At 34.0% G+C, this 21,260-nt stretch overlaps 1 protein-coding gene across 1 annotated transcript in view; it reads right to left on the reverse strand.

Annotated features, from left to right (window-relative positions):
* Window positions 1–21,260, reverse strand: part of SEMA3E (semaphorin 3E) — a 249,595-nt gene that overhangs the window by 46,171 nt on the left and 182,164 nt on the right. The window contains exons 5-7 of the mRNA XM_056118137.1: window positions 12,711–12,804; window positions 2,982–3,101; window positions 1,028–1,170 (exon numbers count right to left, since the gene is read on the reverse strand). Coding sequence (XP_055974112.1) covers window positions 1,028–1,170; window positions 2,982–3,101; window positions 12,711–12,804 — 357 coding nt within the window. The remainder of the gene's footprint in view (window positions 1–1,027; window positions 1,171–2,981; window positions 3,102–12,710; window positions 12,805–21,260) is intronic.

The following is a 21,260-nucleotide window of genomic DNA, read 5'->3' on the forward strand; positions in this document are numbered from 1 at the left end:
GACCCAGAAATTCCACTTTTTGTTATTTACTGCAAGATCTCAAAACAGAATTTTGAAAAGACATTTGCTTAGTAGCCAAGATCTGGAAACAACCCACACATCCAAGAACAGATGATCATATATAGAAATTGGTATATTTGCACTATTAAGCTATAAGAAAACATATCTTGCATTTTGCTAAGGGACAAATATAGAATGATCTCACATTTGTGAAGTATACAAAAACATAGTAAGGGAATAAAAACTTAGTCAATGTGACTGACCCTGACAGTTGCCCCATATAATTGAGCTTACAAAGGGGAAGGGTTAAAGGGTAGAAGGGAGGGGAACAACTTTACTATTAGTCATATTTTTAAGGAATGGTCCCTATATATCATAATTGGGGGAAATAGCATCTTTAACTAATAAATATAAAGGCATATATACACTCCTTCTTTTTACTATATATATACAATTCATACATATGTGCATATACATACATGCATAGTAATATATACATATATGTACTATATACATATCTTCTGAGATTTATTCCTCAATAAAAATGACTTACCTTTTCACCATTATCATAATTCTCTCAGTATATACTTCGGTGGTTCTGTATGTTTTCAAATAACCTACCTAAATATCTGTTAATCTACAGACATTATTGCTACAAAGTGACCTACTGAATATTGAAATGCTTTTATAAATTACTAAGACTATAAACTAAAGAAACAATCTGATTATATAAACTTTTTAAATGGAAAGTAAACTTTTTAAACTTCTGCATGGCAAGAAATACAGTTTAATTTTAAACTTTATTTCAGCATGGCTATGAAAACAGTAAAATGTCATATAAAATGCAAAGCTACTTAAGATAAAACTTTCACAATTATGGAGTATAAGGATTAGTTATGTAAAAATCACTCTTAGAAACCAAAACAATACCATAAATACTTTAAAAAAGCCTACTAAAATTCCAAAGATATGTCAATAAATAAATTATGATATAAGCAAATACACTGTAAATAATTGTAATCCTTACCACACAAAGTCGCCCAACTCGGGTGTAAATTGCGTGGGCATTGTTTTCTGCCTCCAGAGCCTTCTCAGTAAAAAAGAAATACACTTTGTTGTCATCTCTATCTTCATTGTCAGGGATCATATATGAACCCACAAATTTTGGTTCTATGAAAGTAAAAATAGAATGAAATTTACATTCCAATAATAATTATATATCATATGGTATCACATATTCTTAAGTTTAAGTAATCATGTGAGGAAACACTTTACTTTAAATTTTGTACTAAACATTAAAATCATGTAGCTATATCCATTTATTTTATAAGTTAGCAGTTTTTAAAGTAGTAGGAGAAAAATAAATAGAAAATAAGAACTTAAAGCAAAAACAGTATTATACATTTATTTTAGACTTTAAATATATTCAGAGAACATATTTGGGTCACTATGATAACAATTACCATTTATTTGTTCTCACAAACTCATAAGGGCATTACACACTGATTATATATATAGCTTATTAATACATACTAATTTACAATTCATAAATTATCTACCAGTCTTGTTCATAGAAGACCAATTTAAGTACAAAATTTATTTGAAGTCTTCTTCGTATTTATAATTTAAGGAATGCTATTTAATGATTTTTATTGATTTGGTATGTCAAATACTTCAACAACATGCTGCCAATAATCATTATGTGTGCTAAAGGTTTATAAATAGGACTAAATGATGAAAATGCTCACTTCCAAGACTTTTGTCTCTAGATATGCCAGTATACCAATATTCTTAGTACTGCTTACAGAAGTCTATATCAGTGAACAATAACTATGGTTTTGATCATTTTACTTGTCTATAATGTTCAACGTTATCTTATTGAAACAAGTACAGGAAAATAATGAATTCATCCAAAAATAAATTATAATAGCTAATAAGAGAAATATATATAATATCTGTGACAAAATGAGAGTTCTACTCTTATATACATATATATATTTATTTATATAAATATTTACTTTTAAGATAATTTTTAGAGACTATAAAGACACAGCAGGTAGGGGGTTTGCCTTGCACGTGGCCCACCCGGTTTCGATTCCTCCGTCCCTCTCAGAGATCCTGGCAAGCTACTGAGAGTATCCTGCCTGCATGGCAGAGCCTGGCAAGTTCCCTGTGGTGTATTTGATATGGCAAAAACTAACAAGTCTCACAATGGAGATGTTACTGGTGCCCGTTCAAGCAAATCGATGAAAAATGGGGGGACAGCGCTACAGTGCATAAAGACAGTTTAGGTATTACAACACTGGGCTTGCATAAGGCAAAAATCTGGTTTGACCCTCAAACATGATAGGTGATCCTTTAAGCACCCCCAGAAATGATTCTTGCGCACAGAGGCAGGATTACGCTTTGAGTACAGCTGCAAGTGGTCCAAATTACTTCCCTATCTCTCCTCACCCCAACCCCAGTCACAATATTCTCAATTTTTTTTAGGAGGAGTCATGCATGCCCAGAGATGATAACCCCTTGCAGGGCACAGAGAACTATGTGATGCCAGGGTTGAAGTCTGGCCTCTAACATGTAAAACGTATGCTCAGCCATTGAGCTATTTCTCCAGTCCAACTTTTTGTGACTTTGTTTTATGGGCCACACCAAGAGGAGCTCAGGGTTTGCTCTTGGCTCTGTGCTCAGGGATCATTCCCGTCAAGTTCAGAAAACAATAAAGAGTGTCAGGGATTTAACCTGGGTTAGTATTATCAAGGCAAGTGCCCTACGCACTGTATTATCAATGTCACCCCCAGCCTAATATTTAATAATTTTTATGAATGTAAGCTTTATAATAAGGCAATCAAAATGGAAATAAAAATTCTGAATCTGCAGAATTTATAAATTATGTTACTGTTATACTTTTTATTCAATTGGGAAATTTTCTATGAGTTCTAGACTTGTATCTAAGATTCATACTTTTCTTCCCTCAATCTTACCTTTCAACAAGCGCTCATCGTCATGCTCAGTGCGAATATGCGCCAGTCGTCCCATGCTCCGGAAGATCGCAGCATCTCTGCTCCAGTAGTCACTATAGAGCCCAGTAAACAATTCACTACCTTCGAGGAAATTGTTCAAAATAAGTCAGTAGTTGTTTCTGATTTAGAAGACAACTATCCACCATAACTATAAATTTACTGTGCTTATGACCTTAGGAAACATTATTGTTATGGGCAAATATGTTATAGTCAGATAACTAGGACTTCAATCCTGACTTTACATGCACTAGCTTGGTAAACACAGGGTAAGTTACCTAATCTCTCTGTATTCCAGTTTCTTCACATACAAATAAGCAAAGCACACAAGGGTAATTAAACATTAAAAAAAAAAAACTTAGAGTAGATAGAATATACTAAGACCTATCTGAGTATTAACAAATAGCCTGGATTCATCTTATTTTGTTGTTTCTTCTTAATGCTAAGCATCAAGGCATTGTTATTATTATTGTATTGTTATAAGTATTATATATGTGACAACCCCAGTGTTTTTAACTTTTTTTTATTTGTTTGGGGGCCATTTCAAGCCGTGTTCGAGGACATACTCCTGGCACTGTGCTAACTCTGTGCATCACTCCTGGAGGAATTCGGGAACGCTATCTGTGCTGGGGATCGAACCCAGATCAGTCATATGCAAGGCAAGTACCCTACCTAATGTACTATAACTCCAATCCCTAATCCTTCTTATAACAAGAAACTGTTCCCATTAAATGTATTGTGAATGTGGGAACCACAAAGTCTGACGAAGTTGTAAGTAATCCAATTAGTCGTCATTTAATTTGTGAGTTTGTGGCTTCGTTAGATTTGAATGATATAAAATTTCATAATTTAATCAGGCAGTAATCAGAATGCCACTAAAGTAAGTTGCAATATGTGGTGATGGTTACAGACATAAGTCAGACCAAGAAATGACTAAACTATGCAGGCTCTTGAAAAATGGTAATGTGTTTTTGAAGTCCAAAAGAAAGACATTACAACAGTTTATAAAAAAAAAGAAAAAGAATGCTAAAATATCGAAAGGTAATAGAGGAAATGACTAGAACTCCTGAAAAACTGATCCTGTGCAGCATAGAGTAAGGAACTGGAGTCATTTTTTGTGGATGATACAGAAATAGTGTGTTCTTCAGGGGTGGCAGCACTCCCTGAGTACATATTGCTCTAGGGGCTAGCCCAAGGAGAAAGTTCTTTGGCCAAAATTCAAATGTTAGCAGCAAACCAATGGAAAAGGCAACTTCAATTACGGGTGGTAAAGTAATTTTCCTAATTAGTATCAATTAATTCTGGTTAGTTTTAAGAAAAATATAGTGATGATGATATACTGAATGCACTATTGTTTTTGCCAAATTTGAGGTATAGGCATATGTGTGTGTACACATGGTATTTAAATGTGCTCTGAAATTTAAGAGACTTAAAGTTCATTATTTTCAATTGAATACATTTAATGAAGTAAGCAGTTTTGAAATTTAAATTTTAAGAGTTACATAAAACTTTTAAAAATGTAAACAGAATTTTAAAACTTGAGATCATATTTACAGATGTTACATTTACATTAAAAATTCTTTCAATATTAAAGAGTAAGGTAATTTTTAAAAAACTTTAGTAAATACTTATTACAGTTGTAAAATTAGAGAAAACCGTTGAGTTCTTAATAGAACACATTGTAAAGAACTTTTTTTCAACTTGAGTTAACTGATTCAATTTTTCAATTAGTGAAAATGATTGCTTCGTAAGACCAGATTTAGAAATAGAAAAATGAGATATAAATTGAACAAAAAAGTTACAGAAAATAATGTTTTTATAAATGAAGCTATAAGAAACTATTTTTCATTACCTTTGGTCAGCAGAATAACAGAATAAGGGAGGGAATGTGAGGTATCAAATAGGGGATGCCTAGATTACCCTGGATCCTAGATTATTGAAATAAGGTAAAGGTAAAGGTAAAGGCCCTCCCGTTGATCATCGATTTGCTCGAGCGGGCCCAGTAACGTCTCCATTGGAGACTTTGTTGTTACTGTGTCTGGCATATCGAATACGTCACGGGGAGCTTGCCAGGCTCTGCCGTGCGGGCGGGATACTCTCGGTAGCTTGCCGGGCTCTCCGAGAAGGGCGGAGGAATCGAACTCGAATTGGCCATGCTGGCTGCGTGCAAGGCAAACGCCCTACCGCTGTGCTATCGCTCCAGCCATCCGTCAGCTAACAAGATTATTGAAATGAGGAAAGAAATCAAGGGGAAGTAAGAAAGGCAGAGAGCAGGTAACCAGGGCAGGGGGCAGGGATATAAGGCACACCAGTGGTGTAGAAGTGGTGTATTTGTATATATTTGTATATATCTAAACCACAAGCCAATAACAGTCTAATTAGGAGACCAAAATTACAATATCTAAACTTGTATGGCTGTTAAGAAGACAGGCTGGGGATTAGGAGAAAACTTAGGGGCAAAGGTGGAGTAGTTGAAACTAGTGATGGATTAGCATTGAAACCTGTACTTCTGAAACTATTCTGAACAACTCTGCAAATCACTGTGCCTTAGAAACAATAATAAAAACAAAAGACAAATACATGAAACTTCTCTTCTTTTCTTTCCTTATTTTTTCTCATAAAAATTCATATGGATTGTTAACAGAAAACAGACAATAAAACAATACTATCATATGAATTCACTTTTAAATAGTATTTATAATGCAATATAAAAAAGATTAGTAAAAGGCAAGAAAAAGAAAGGACAGTGAGAGAAGAGAGACAAATTTAAAGTAGAAGAATAACAATCGGTTAATCAATAAAAATTATATACAGGTCTAAATTTAATCCTTTTATCAAGTCTGTCTCTTTTTTTTTTTGGAGATGAAGATTGGACTGAATGGAGAGTCCTCAGGGATCAATTCTATGACATAAATGAATCAGTTTGTCCATAAAAGAACTAATTAACTACTAAAAACCAGAATGAGTTTTTCTAATTTTTGTTTTGAAATTTTAATACTTTATTATATATTCCATATAAAATATAAAGAGAATTTTGTAAAATTATATTTAACACAATTTACTTTTCTAACATAAGGTAGGTTGGATGTTCGGAACATTCCCCCAAAGTTCGTTTTCTTTAATGCCATAAATTTACCGAACAAGTACCCCTGAGAGCCAGTAGGTGGCACCCCAATAATTACAAATAAATCCATAGTCAGGCTGGTTATCAACACAAAGAGATAGATATTACTGATATTACCCAATTTCCCTTTTTGTATTTATATAAAAGAAAATCCTCTGTGAACAGTTCAAATAACACAATAAAAACCGTGTGAAATAAACTTCAAAGTATGTTATACAGGCATAAGTTCTATAAACCATGTGAAATTAATCAAATGTGTTTCTGTTGGAAATATTATGTTTTCCTCAGCACAGACTCTTCTTCTATCATATTAGTGTGAAGAATAAAATCGATTCATTGTACTATATAAAAATTATATTAAGCAAATTATTTGTATATAAAATATAAAGATATCCATTAATTCAAAATAATAGATTAGATTAGATTAAGCTCTAGGCAAAAGTGTACTTAACAGTGGTTATATGAACAGAAATCATCAATGTCATTTTTTGTTTTACATATTTATAGAAAGTACATAATTTCTGTTCTAAATATTTAAAGTCATAATCATTTGGTGTAACTGGAGAAAATACGTTACTCGATACTTTATTATTTGACAGTGTACACAAATAATATCTGGATGAATCTTATTTTCATTGAAATTTTCATTATAAATAACACTATAATGTATAATATATAATAACATTATATTTTCCTTATAAATAACAAAATGCTTAATCATAAAATTATAGCCTTTTAACTTATTAATTTCCTATTCCTAAGGAAATAAGTCATTTGATGCATGTTTTTATCTTAGTTGCATATTTATCTGGTTAACAATGTGTTTTAATATTATGAATACAAATAATCAGCTTAATTTTAATGCTCTATATTATTTTCATTGTTAATAGAATTAGCTTCTGATGTTAAGTGATTTATGGTGATTTCAGATGGCCAATGTGGCTATAATTTAAAGAAATAAAGCACATCTGCAGGATATTTTAACAGGTGAATGTAACTTATCATTGTCATGGTCAACAATAGTCTCTATGTACAGATAACAGAATTGTGAAAACAGAGCTGCACTGGAAATCTTAAGAAACTAAAACCCTTGTCCCAACTCTTCTCTTGGACCATGACAATGTTGTTGAGCTCCGCATGGTTTCAGACAGATTTCCAAGTAATTTATGTAGTCTTTACCCATTTTTTTCCCACTGCTGATTGCCTAAAATTTTGTGCATCCGTTCCACCTTCTATATATCCATCAATTTTAGTGACTGGGTTAATTCAATGGTCCTTTCTCTCCATAAACCTTCTGTAAATAAACTTATTATTGTCATGTTTCAGAGTACCATCATAGTCTTCGTGTCTATTTTGATCATCCAACTATAGCTTAATTGCCTCCCTGTGTATTTCATTAACTCCACTAGAAAGAAGCCTTTTTTAAAGTGTCTTATAAATTTATTGTTCCCCTATATTGTGAACAATGTGTGGTATACTTAATATAATCAATAATCAATTAGTGAATAGTTCATTGAATTAACAAATGAACATATTAGATAGTTCAGGTAGATATTTAAATAAAAATCTATGAAATGAAATAAAGAAAAAAATGACTTCATAAAACCACTCCGGGGCAAAAATTATTAAAATAAAGATAAATATATATAGTACTTATATGAATAAAAGGATGCCTTAACCTTTTACTCTTCAAGAATCCTAGGTTATTTATTATTTTAATTCAATGAAGGATGGCCCTTTTTATCGCCCATTACTTTCAACCCTCAAAATCTAAACTGATAATGAAAGGTAATAAGAATTTTCCTTTGACTTTTGGCAATATTTATAGTAGTCTTACTCATTACAAATAATTGTAAGTTTAATGCATAATTAAAGTTGAATTTAAACTATTTTACAGTCCTATTTTATGGAATCCAGCAAGAGCTTTATTTTTGAATGATCTGTGAATCTGTATGAGTTCTTACTATTTAAGAAATACATATTTTAATTACTAAATTAAGAAAAAATATCACATTAGTTTTCTATGCCTCATGTGATAATCAAGTATTTCTCCTTTTTATTGCTGATTTGGGAAGCACAGTAAAAAAGATCTCCAGATAAAGCACAAACTTTCAAAGTGTGAAAAATTACATGACAAACCAAAGTGACTTTCTTTCAAATATTAGTAATGGATAGCATGTACATTAGCATACCTAAGGCATTTTAGGTAAGCATTAAGTTACACCTAGAACAGGTAATACAAGTTTGTGACACAAAGAAATGTTAAAAGAAATGACAATAGATTTAAGAGGATGAAAGATAGGGCAAAATCTTAAGTTAGTGATGGTAATTTAATAAGGAGAGTAAAATTACAATATTCCATCAAAAATAAATGATAAAAATCACCAGTGTATAATTTTGCCTTTCTGGTCAAAATAACATGATGAAAAATTCATTAATATTGACTTGGTTCAGTCACAAAATGTAATAATTAAATAGCAAGTTATATACTAAGGATCAGACATACAATATAGAAATTCATTAAATAATTTGTTGTTTTCACAAACTTTTACAAAGATAGGGTTAGAATTCAGGCTTTACACGTAAAAACCCTGGACTTGAGCCCAGGGACCACATTGTCCCCCAGTGACAGTAAGTGATCCTTGAGCCACAAGTAACTTCTGGGAGCTGCTTATTGTGGTTTGCCAACCAAAAAATATTTGAAATTAAAAATAAAACTAAGCTGTAATGTCTTACATTCATTAGTTACTTAAAGCCAGCTTAAATATGGAGGGCATTTAGATAGACATGTTGAAATATTACAAGTGAGATAGAAACACATAAGCTGGTCAAGATGTATTATGTTAAAATAAAGTGGCATTTCAAGAGCAAGACTGATTAAATATGGTTTAATTGATTGTTTTATGATTATACTTAATATAAATAAGGAGTTTATATTACTCTTTAAATCCTATTTTCTTTTAGAATCATAACTTACTGACAGATTATTCCTAATCACATTACAAATTTAATAAAAATGTTTACTGCCTTTCCCCTTGCATTTAATTCTTATTCTTTAGATTTTCAGTATACTTTTAATCCACGTGATCTTAAACTAAGTAAATTTGAATTAACAAAAATAAAAATTATATTCAAAGTAATTGGAAGACATTCTCTCACATTTATAAGCAAGATCCACCCCCCCTTGGGGTCCCTCATTGGTTTTGTGAGTATTGCTACAACTTTGTGTTTTTTAATATTTCTAAATCATGAAATTACATCTTACTGTGAAAATACATTAAAGGTTGTAACCTATAATAGGAACAAAGGAGAAGCAATAGTCTTATAAAAATGACCATTTTCTCTTTTTTAATACCTCCTTGTCCTAGCACATTGGCAGAGCACATATGTGGTCATAAACTACCACATGAATGCACTCTTACCCTGTCAGAGTAAGCTACACTGAGCCTGTCAAATTCCACTTCAGGTAGCTCCATTTTTCCACCCCAAATTCCTGTTGCTTTTTCAATTGAGTGAATTATTTCTATTTCCTCTATTTTAAAGAATAGCTACACATATAGGTTATCAGGTTTCCATCCCAGTGGCTGCCACATATCCACAGTGAGTCAATGATGTCTCAAAGGTACTTTTGGGATGAAAGCTAGTGGGTGAATGTGAAGAATTATATTTTCATTTCTTCTCTTTGGAGGGATTATTCTATAACTTTTGTGTTTAGCTTGGAGGGCTCTTATGATTTGATTTCTCTTCTGAATAAGCAAAATAGTCACCCAGATGGCAAGCACTTTAATATTTTTAGAGTAATTCAATTTGGAAGTTCAATGAAACACACTTGGAAATATCCCTCCAGTAATATTTCGCCTCTTTAAAAGTTTAGTTTTAAATTCCTAGTTTCATTCATAAACAAGTACCTAGGAGGCTGAATGGTGAGCTGCAGACTGAAGATATTACTTTTAACAATTTAAATAAAAGATTCAAAATAGTGCTAGCTCTCTACTAATAAACTTAGTATTTTACTCTGAAAATATTGTTTCCTATGTAATTTTTATTTTTATTTATTTTTTATTTATTTATTTTTTAATTTTAGTGAAACACCATGAGGTACAGTTGTAGATTTACAATTTTTTGTGCTTCAGTTTCTATTATACAATGATCAAATACCCATCCCTGCACCAGTGCCCATTTTCCACCACCATGGATAATATCCCTCCCACCCCCATCCCTCCCATCTCACCCTGCCTCTGTGGCAAGGAAATCCCTTGTGTTCTCTCTCTCCTTTTGAGTGTTGTGGTCTGTAAAAGAGGCTTTGAGTGGCAAACATGTTCATCTTTCAATACCATTTATATTTATAAATACTTCCAAAATTTATTTTTGTTTGTTTAGGAATGGAAGTATTACATTCAGTCAATATTTGTAGTCTGTGTAAAAAATATGAGAAGAAATTTATTCTGGATATTATCAAATATTAAATCTAAGAAGTTACAATAAGCACTAAAAACACTACAGGGAAATTAAGTAAACCTACCAATCATATCACAGTGGGTAGGGCGTTCGCCTTACAAGCGGCCAACATGGCCGACCCGAGTTCGATTCCTCCGCCCCTCTCGGAGAGCCCGGCAAGCTACCGAGAGTATTCGATATGCCAGACACAGTAACAACAAAGTCTCCAATGGAGACGTTACTGGGCCCGCTCGAGCAAATCGACGATCAACGGGAGGGCCTTTACCTTTACCTTTTTACCAATCATATATTTTAATTCAAGTGCTGCTATTTTACCAGGATTTTTCTGAGTTTTATTAATCTGCTCTTTACAAGAAGTGCCATTTCTAAGCTTTGATTCCTAAAACGACTTAAACATGTCTATTCTATTTAAAATGTTATCCACCTATACACTCATATACACACCCATGCACACAAACACAAGGATTAGTAGAGAAATTTAGGTTCTCTTACAGCAATATTTTTCTTTAAATTTTTTTTGAAAATTAAATTCCATCTTTTTTTATTCCAGATCCTGAAAAAGTAAACCAAATTATCAAATTCTCCTCTACATTTGTTCTAAATGCTGAAGGTAAAGTAAACAAAACCTTTCTTATTTAACAGAACATAGTACTTTTCTCTGTAAATATACCCCAATACACACACACACACACATATATATACACACAATTTTTTTTTTTAGTGAAACACCATGAGGTACAGTTATAGACTTACAAACTTTTGTGCTTTGGTTTCGTTATACAATTATCAAGTACCCATCCCTCCACCAGTGCCCATTTTCCATCACCACGGGTCCCAGTATCCCTCCCACCCTCATCCCCCCATCCCACCTTGTCTCTGTGGCAGAGAATTCCCTTTTGTTCTTTCTCTCTCCTTTTGGGTGCTATACACACAAAATTTTATTTATTTCATCTGAATACCAGAACAGAAATGGGAATTAGAAAACTGAATGCAAAACTCTTCAAAATCAGCTGTACATATGCTCAAAAGCAAAAAGTCCAGGAAATAATATAATCTCTATAATGCACAGACATTATCTGTACTAACTTTAATTCCAAATTTATATATGTTGATTTATCATCAAAGGAGAGTGGTAAATTTTTGTAATTTATTGAGAATAGGAAGTCTACATGTTACACTTTCTATTTACATCTTCAAAAGGATAACCCAATGAAGGTATATTACTCTAAGTGTAAAAGATGAAACTTGCATATATATGCCATTCCTGTATCATAACTCTCAACACTGAGTATACTGATGAGTTTAAACAGTAGCTATCTTTTTTTTTCTTTTTGTGTCACACTTGACAATGCACAGGGGTTACTACTGGCTCTGCACTCAGGAATTACTCCTGGGGGTGCTCGGTGGACCATATGGTATGCTGGGAATCCAACCTGGGTCGGCCGTGTGCAAGGCAAATGCCCTACCTGCTGTGCTATCGCTTCAGCCCCAATAATAGCTATCTTTTATGTCAGGAATTGCTTTCTTCAGTTTTATACTGGTTAACTCACTGATCTCTCTTTATACCACTACAGAGCTAGAAGAATTTGACAAGTGTTCCATTTTAAAATCGTGTCTAGTAAGGTTCCCAGTTACCTAATCAAAGTTAGATTGAACTAAATTGAAATCTAGATTTGAGACAGATTATTCTAACACCCTGATGTAGCTATTAATATATGAACTAAAACTTCTATGGATTATACAGGGTCCAAGAAGAGAAGAGTAAAATTCTTCTAAAGTTTCAGACTAAGTATAAGAATAATTAGGATGTGTTAATTTTTTCATATATATTTTCATTTTGTGAACAATAATTTTCATTGAACAATTTTTATACAATTATTACACAAAATATAAATGGCAATTTGTGTTTTCAGACTGTTATACACATAGTTTATCACAGCTGCACTGTATTTTAGAGTCAAACTGGTTCCGGTTAGCATGACCTGAAATGCAATATCATTGCTCCCAGGACCAATAAAGTGATATCACAAAGAAGTACATAGAAAGAAATTCCAAAAGAATCTGTTTCAAACCAATAGACTACAACTGATGCCTGTGACAAGGATAATTACCAATCAATGTGGAGATGAAGGAAGAACTGGGATCAAAAGGACATCTGCCCCTTCCTCTCTCAGATCTGTGTGACTCCAGGTGAAACAGGGGGTCCTTAGAAAAAAACCAGAAAGACCATTATGGATCTGCTAACTTTAAGAAGGATTTAATTGCCTAGATAAAACATGAAACCAGGATTACTTATAGTATAGGTATTGTAAATAAGCTACCAGTGAATAATATCAAGTTATTTAGAAGTGAAACAAGCTTTAAAAATAAATTCATGGGATTTACAGATCTAAATAAGTTTCTCACTCCTTCCAAAATGTGTGCATGTGATTAAAAAAATCATCAGTTTTTAATCATTTTATCCAGCGGAAATCATTATTCTGAAATGTGTCACATATTTCAAATGATGAAAATTCGTCCAAAAAATATCACAAAAAAGAAAATTCAGTGAACACAGAAATGGGTCACTTTTCCACCCAGACCATTATAAATTCTTACTAATTTATACCACTGTGCATTGGAATAGCACAGTGATAGCACGGCAGTAGGGCATTTGCCTTGCGCGCAGCCAGCCCAGCTGAGCCGGGTTCGATTCCTCTGCCCCTCTTGGAGAGCCCAGCAAGCTACCGAGAGTATCTTGCCTGCATGACAACGCCTGGCAAGTTACCCGTGACATATTCAATATGCCAAACACAGTAACAAGTCTCAAAATGGAGACATTACTGGGCCTGCTCGAGCAAATCCGTGAACAATGGGAGGACAGTGCTATAATGCAGTGCTACCAATTTATAAATAAAATGGTAAACATTTCTAATAATTCATAAGACATATTTCTAGTCATTTATATTTTTACATCATTGCTTATGATCATTTAATAATTTAATTAATGACTACTATATAAATAAAATTCTTAAATACATGTAAACCAATGATGTTTTTAAAGAAATGTTTCAGTCTTTCTTTGTACCTAATAATAATTTTCATGAGAAATGCCCACTTTAATGAATCCGGTTATGATCACATAACCACAGAAATTTTTCTGAATGTTCTTATATTTTAAAACTCTTTACTAATCAAGTAAATTATAAACAAACAAGGTAAAATGAAATTTTTTGGAACTAAGTGCCAGTAAAAATCAATATTGGGTTAGAGAGATAGTACAGGAAGTAGGGAGTTTCCTTGCATGCAGCAGACTTCGGTTAGATCCCCTGCATCCCACATAGCCTCCCGAGCATCTCTAGGAGTAATTACTGAGTGCAGAGCCAGGAGAAATCTTTGAGCTTCACTGGGTGTATCCCCACACCAAAAAAAATCAATATTATAAATAATTACAGGGGAAAACACTATTTGTATTAGAGCACTACTTCTGGAAGCCCTGAAAGCCACACCCACATCCTACAGCTGACCATGTAAAATCATCAATGGGTTCTGCTCTACAGATCCCCAAATTCCACAATACTGACATCCCAATAGGAGCACACCAAATTAGGTGGAAAAGTAACACAGAAGTCAACTAAGCTCATTAAAAAAAATAACACAGAAGGCTCAACAGGCAATACACAGTTTACTAAACCTCCAGATAAGGACTTAATGACACCATGGTGATATAACAATTTTTAGAAATTTTCTTTCACTAACATATTTTTTTGTAATTTCATTAGTCATTTAGTTGTAATAAGCAATTTAACTATTTTGTTAAATTGATTATATATTATACCAATGGGTCAGGCTTGGGTGGCTGTTGGGAAAATGGAGACAATGACTGAACTTCCCTGGTCAAAATAAAATGGTCACTCTGGTGGTGTGATGGGTTTTGGAACACTGAATACCCGTAACAATCCAACTGCATTATGAACAACTTTGTAAACCACAGTGTTTAAATAAAGTTTTTAAAAAAACCTGTAAAGCAAATGAAACAGGTTAAAAATTAAATAAATTATGAGATCAAAAGAATTGCCAAGTTCTATGAAGTGAAATAAGTCAGAATTTTAGAAAATTTGAAAACTTTCATAAGGCTAAGTGTAGCCTATGCTTCTTCAGCTACTGTTGATTTGCAAATTTAGTGTGTGTCTGAGGTACCAGATATTTGACTTATCAGTGTTTTCAACTTCAACAGAAAATGTTACTTGCAAATCTAACACTTGAAAACCATTTAGAAGAACCGAGACTCGTCCTGGAATTTTTAGTTATTTCTGAACACACAATTCTGTTTAACATATAAATGAATTAGACTTTGCAAAGAAATTTTTAATAAAATACTAAAACTTATTTTTATAGCAAAGAAATACACATACCAAATTTTTTAATTTAAAAATACGTGTCAATGTTTACGTTCATCAAAGAATCACAATTTATACTTTTTTGTGTGTGTGAAACAAGATTGTTTTATTGAATGAGACTTGCTTAGAAAGTTGTGAGGGGAAAGGATGAGGAAGTATCTGTTCAAGAAAGAACATAAGCTTCTCCAGAGCAGGAATGCAGAGAAAAAGCAAAAAAATACAGAGACAAGCAGGTGAGATACATGATCAAAGGAGAAAATAGACTTGAAGAGCCACAATTTATACTTAGATATTGTATACATTTGTGAATTATTCCTTAACAAAGCTAATAAAAAAATCTAGCCCAATAGTATTTTTAAAAAAAAGAAGAAGAAACAGTTATTTCATTAACATTGGTTTACTGATAGCCCAGGAGTAAGCTAATATAGTAATAGAATAAAATATGAAGTTAGATTATACATTATGATAATTATTAAATTTTAAGACTATTGTAATATTTTTTATGTTACTGGGGATTTAGAAATTTTGGGGGGTGTCTTGGAGTCACACCTGGCTGGCTTTGCTAAGAACTTATTCTTCTGCCAATTTAACATTGGTCTCTTAAACAGTTTCCCAATTTCAATCATTAATTCTTTGCTGATTTCAGAGAATTATTTTTGGAACGTGAATTTTCTCTCATCTTCCAGCTTAAAATCTGCTGACTTACAGTGTCTGTCAGATATCAGTCTAAAATCTTTTGGATTTAAGGTAAATAACTATACATAGAGGGTTCCTTCTGTCATAAAGGGTACCTTTATACTCTGTTTTCAACCCATTCTGAATCATATAAAGGATATTGATTTTGTTTTACTTGGACTCAATTATATTTTAAGATACTAATGACCACCACCCATACACTTTAAAAAATTTAAAAAAATAAAATGCATCATCGGTTAGATGGTACTTTTAAGATAAAGTAAGGCAGGCAGATTACAATTTTTATTGCTTTGCTTTGCAGAGATAAGGCTAACTTCAAAATTACTCTAAGTTCAAGAATGAAGTTTCACACATTAATTTGAAAGTTCACTGTGGTCTTAAATGCAGTGTTTAATTTAGTGCACAATCCAATAAAATACTAAAATGCGAGTAATGTAATTTTCTTCCATGAAGTGGAATGAATTCACCAGTAAACCAACCAGAAAACTTGTGGCACAATGACATTATCAATGACCCCAAAGCAATCCTGTTTAAGGTTCAAGGAATGTGTAATGTTGGTGTTTCACCCTATGGAGAATGTTGGTCACAACTTACATTGGCTTTCTATTATCTATGTTTTAACAGCTGGAATTTCTGCCTGAGTAATGTGGCTTAAATTTACAAGACATCACTAGTATTAACAGTCTGGGCTGCACTTTTTAATTTTAGTGTGAAATGGAGAAAGTTTTCAATAGGAACTCCTGTGTTTAAGAGAGAACAGGAACTTAGTTTACCAATGTGGGCAGATGCATGTGGTCTTTAAAGAAATGTTTGTAATGTAAAAATGGTAGATATTTCTAAAAGATTTTCTCCCTGGGCCTTGAGTAGACCCTTCAGCATGCTACAAGTCTATTGCAGGTTATTTTAAATGTGTGCGAATCGTTGCATATCATATAATGCCAATTAAGTGAAATGAGACTCGTCCATTAAGAAGTCTCTCACACTAATACTATCTTGCTCTTAATGTACACCAGATATCCTAAAAGATGTTCAAAGAATCTGTAACATATTATTTTTCCTTTTTTGGGGTCACACCCAGCAATGCTCAGGGGTTACTCCTGGCTTTACACTCAGGAATTACTCCTAGTGGTGCTTGGGGAATCATATGGGATGCCGGGGATTCAACCTGGGTTGGCCACGTGCAAGGCAAATGCCCTACCCACTGTACTATTGCTGTGTCCCTGAAACTAGAGCATTTTAAATACTACATTACAAATGAAACAATTACTATTTTACTAGACATTTCTAAATGGTTAGAGAAAAAGAAAATAATTCAAGTCTCACATATCTATATGAGGGATACTGACAAATAAAGATTTGTTTTGACATATTAATGTCCAGAAAAAATAAGAATAATATGCACTTTAATTCTTTATGTAATGTCTATTTGGTAATTTGCATCAAAAATTAATTTAGAGTTTGAATAACTATATGATAATAATAAGTAAAGTAAAGTAAAGGCCCTCCCGTTGATCATCGATTTGCTCGAGCAGGCCCAGTAACGTCTCCATTGGAGACTTTGTTGTTACTGTGTCTGGCATATCGAATACTCTTGGTAGCTTGCCGGGCTCTCCGAGAGGGGCGGCCATGTTGGCTGCATGCAAGGCAAACGCCCTACCGCTGTGCTATCGCTCCAACCCATAACAAAAATTTTAAGAAAATATTTCATTATTATTTTATTCTTAAATGATATGTCCACATGCTTTATCTTTAGTATATTGGAATAGCTTATAATCTTTCTGCCAATTTTTGTTTTTTCTGGGACAGTGGTCAGGGACAACTCTTAACAGAGGTTAGGAGACCATATATACTGTGCTTGGATTTGAACCTGGGAGATGGCATGCAAGGAAACCACCTTACCCACTGTACTATCTTTCCAGTCCCCCCATTTTATTTATTTATTTTTATTTTTTATTTAATTAATTAATTTATTTATTTATTGAATCACTGTGGGAAAGTTTACAAAGCTTTCAGGTTTAGGTCTCAGTCATGCAAATATCAAACACATTTCCCTTTACCAATACTTATTTTTTACCATGAAGAACCCCAATAACCCCCCCATTTTAAATCATATAACAAACATCAAAGCAAAATTGAACTCAAGTGACAGATGTTTGATTTTTAAATAGATATCTTGCTAAACTGATATCTGAAGGCAAAATAATCATTCCAGTCCAATAAATAACTATATTTTAATAATTTAATCACAATAAAAATATCTTGTCAGAAAAAATAGACATATAATTAGTAGCACTGTAGCACTGTCCTCCTATTGTTCATCGATTTGCTCAAGCAGGCCCTAGTAACGTCTCCATGTGAGACTTGTTGTTACTGTGTTTGGCATATCGAATATGCCACGGAGAGCTTGCCAGGCTCTGCTGTCTGGGTGGGATACTCTCGGTAGCTTGCCAGGCTCTTCGAGAGGGTTGGAGGAATCGAACCTGGGTTGACCACATGCAAGGCAAATAACCTACGCACTGTGCTATCGCTTCAGCCCATATAATTGATAAATTTCCTAAATAAATTTCAAATCTGATAAATAAATGTACAGCAGCTGGTCGTAGTTTTCTAGCAAAATTCTAAGTGTCTCTCTCCAGTGCTCCACTGTATAAGTGGGTAGAATGCTCCTCCATTATGAATATTCCTACCCTTAAACCTGGCCTGGTCTTCAGAGTGGCTTGTAGTGAGCTGGTAGTTGAAGAAGTGGTTCCATCAGGCTTCTGATGCTATCTAAAAAGAAACCAAGTAGTGTTGTGTGTGCATTACTTATTAATATTTCTTGGAATCTAGCCACCATAATGTGAGAACCTCAAGTCACATGGAGACAAAATATATGGGTCTGTGATTTTGGGTGTCAGCAGAGCCCAGCTGTCATATTATCACAGCATTATAGCTCAAATTCATATGAGTGATGGAGTCTTCAACAGTGCCAGACTGAAAAAATTTCAGTCATCAGAGCTGAGGTTCTACACATTGTGGGGAAGAAACAAGGCATCTTCAACTCATCCTGTCTGAAGCCTTAACCCAAAGATCGAATGAGTTAAAAAGTCCTTATTTTACACGATCACCTCTGACTGATTTGTTGCAAAGCTGTAAATAAGTGAAGCATAAAGAATATAAACAGAATATGTGCTATAATGATTAAAATTAAACAAAAAATTGCTTTAGTTTGGATGTTTGTGTGTTGCTTCCAAAATTCATATAGCAACTACTCCTCACTGTGACTGTTTTTAGAAGTGATGCCATAAAGATGTAATTAGTGTTTTGCATAAGAAGCCCAAGAGACACTTCTCATCTCATGACGCATAAATTTACAACTATCAGTCAGATGTCCATGAAACAGAATTAGGCTCTCAAGATCACCGAATGTGCTCTGATCTAAGACATCCCAGACTGCAGAACTCAGAGATAATTTCTATTATCTATTAGTCAATTAGTCAAATAAATGGCATTTTATTACAGTAATCTGAATGGAAAAACAATACAGTTTAAAGTTAACTGTTGGGTCAGAACAACAGTGTATAAGTACAGCAGATAGGACAGCAAATAGTACAGCTGATAATACAGCAGCTGGGTCTTGCATGTGGCCTGACCAGGGTTCAATCCCTGGAATTCCATATGGTCCGCTGAGCACCACCAGGAGTAATTCCTGAGTGCAGAGTCAGAGTAAGGCCTGAGCATTGTTGGGTGTGCCACCCCCCCCAAAAACCAAAACCCAACAATAAAGTTAACTGCTATTGGGGCTAAAAAGAAATTACAATGGACAGGACTCTTGCCTTGCACACAGCTAATCCATGTTTGATCCCCATATGGTGCCCTGAACATCACTAGGAGTAATTCTTGAGTTACCCCTGTGCACTGTCAGGTGTGGTCTCTGCCAAAAATCCTACTCTTAAAATTTGCTCTATACCTAAATTAGCATGCCAGGGTAGTCACTGTCTTGTATGTAATATATAATTCCAAAATAAAAATCTATACATATATATTGATTACATACATTATGATGCTTTCAATTAATTCAATTTACATCATTTTATTTTAATTTTGTAAAAATCACCCTAAAAATATTTATGTACGTGAATTGGGCTGGTATGCACTAGAGAGGTTTATAAAAATATTTATTCTTCATCTATACATTTCTGACCATTAAGTTTTTTGTGTTGTACATATATCACGGTCCACGGTCACGGTCCTCCTATTGTTCATCGATTTGTTTGAGCAGGCCCAGTGACGTCTCCATCATGAGACTTGTAGTTACTGTGTTTGGCATATTGAATACATCACGGGTAGCTTGCCAGGCTCTGCTGTGCGGGCGAGATACTCTCGGTAGCTTGCCGGGATCTCCGAGAGGGGCGGAGGAATCAAACTCAGGTTGGCCATGTTGGCCACTTGTAAGGCAAACACCCTACCACTGTGCTATCACATTTTTTTTAAAAAATCATAAGATATCAAATTTTTCTAAGAATATATAAAACATTTTGTTAGAAAATAATAATCATAGAGGGTCGGAGAGATAGAATAGTGTGTAGGGTGCTGGCCTCACAGGCAGCTAACCTGGATTTGATCCCAGCACTCAATATGTCTCCCTGTCCCCTCCCAGGAGTGACCCCTGAGTACAAAACAGGAGTAAATCCTGAGCACTGGGTGTGACTCCCACAACAAAACAATACAAAACTAAAGAAACCAAAAATATCAGTATAATTATTTATCATTTTAACTATTTATGATTGCACATATATAAAAAATAAGTGATGTATTTAAAAAGCTTAAGTGACTAAGTGTAATTAAGTCTAAATTGTCATTTTTGTGGTGAAAAATCTGTCACAGGGCATTAGTCTAGTACTTACTTCAGAGGTTTGCTCTCAGAATGGATATAGCAATACTTTGATTAAAAGGTAACATAATTATTATTATTATTGAAAAAAGGATGTTAAGAATCACTTGATAACTTGACATCCTGTTACACATCGACTTGCTTGAGTGGGCGCCAGCAATGTCTCCATTCGTCACTGTCACATGCTAGTGTACCCAATAGCATCTAATTGTTCTACGAACACTAAGGGCCTCAAACTGATCCTTCAGGGTCTTGACGAAGAAGTCTGACCATTTCATAGGTAGGCGACCACGAAATCTTTTGACATCCCGTGGAATACAGTCGGCAATGGCTCTAGTCCAGTGATCATCTCCAAATCTCATTACGTGTCCAGCCCATCTGATTTTAGATGCCTTGGCAAACAAGACAGCATCCCTGATTCTTGACCGTCGATGGAGGTCGGAACTCCAGATTCTTTTTCTCATTTGAGTGAAGCGTGATACTACAAGCATAGCTCTTTCAATTCTTCTTTGGGAGACCCGAATAGCGTTCTCATCCTGCTTTCGTAGGGCCTAGGTCTCTGAGGTGTATATTAATGCAGGAAGAACAGTGGAATTGAAGAGATGTGTCCAGAGGAGGAGGTTCTTCATCCTAGTAGCTATTTCTTTGACGCTCTTGAAGGCGTTCCAAGCTGCTCTCATCCTCCTGTTAAACTCAGGTGCCAGGTCATTTGT

Source organism: Sorex fumeus, unplaced genomic scaffold (genome assembly GCF_029834395.1).
Source record: "Sorex fumeus unplaced genomic scaffold, SorFum_2.1 ptg000037l, whole genome shotgun sequence".
Classification (NCBI taxonomy): Eukaryota; Metazoa; Chordata; class Mammalia; order Eulipotyphla; family Soricidae; genus Sorex; species Sorex fumeus.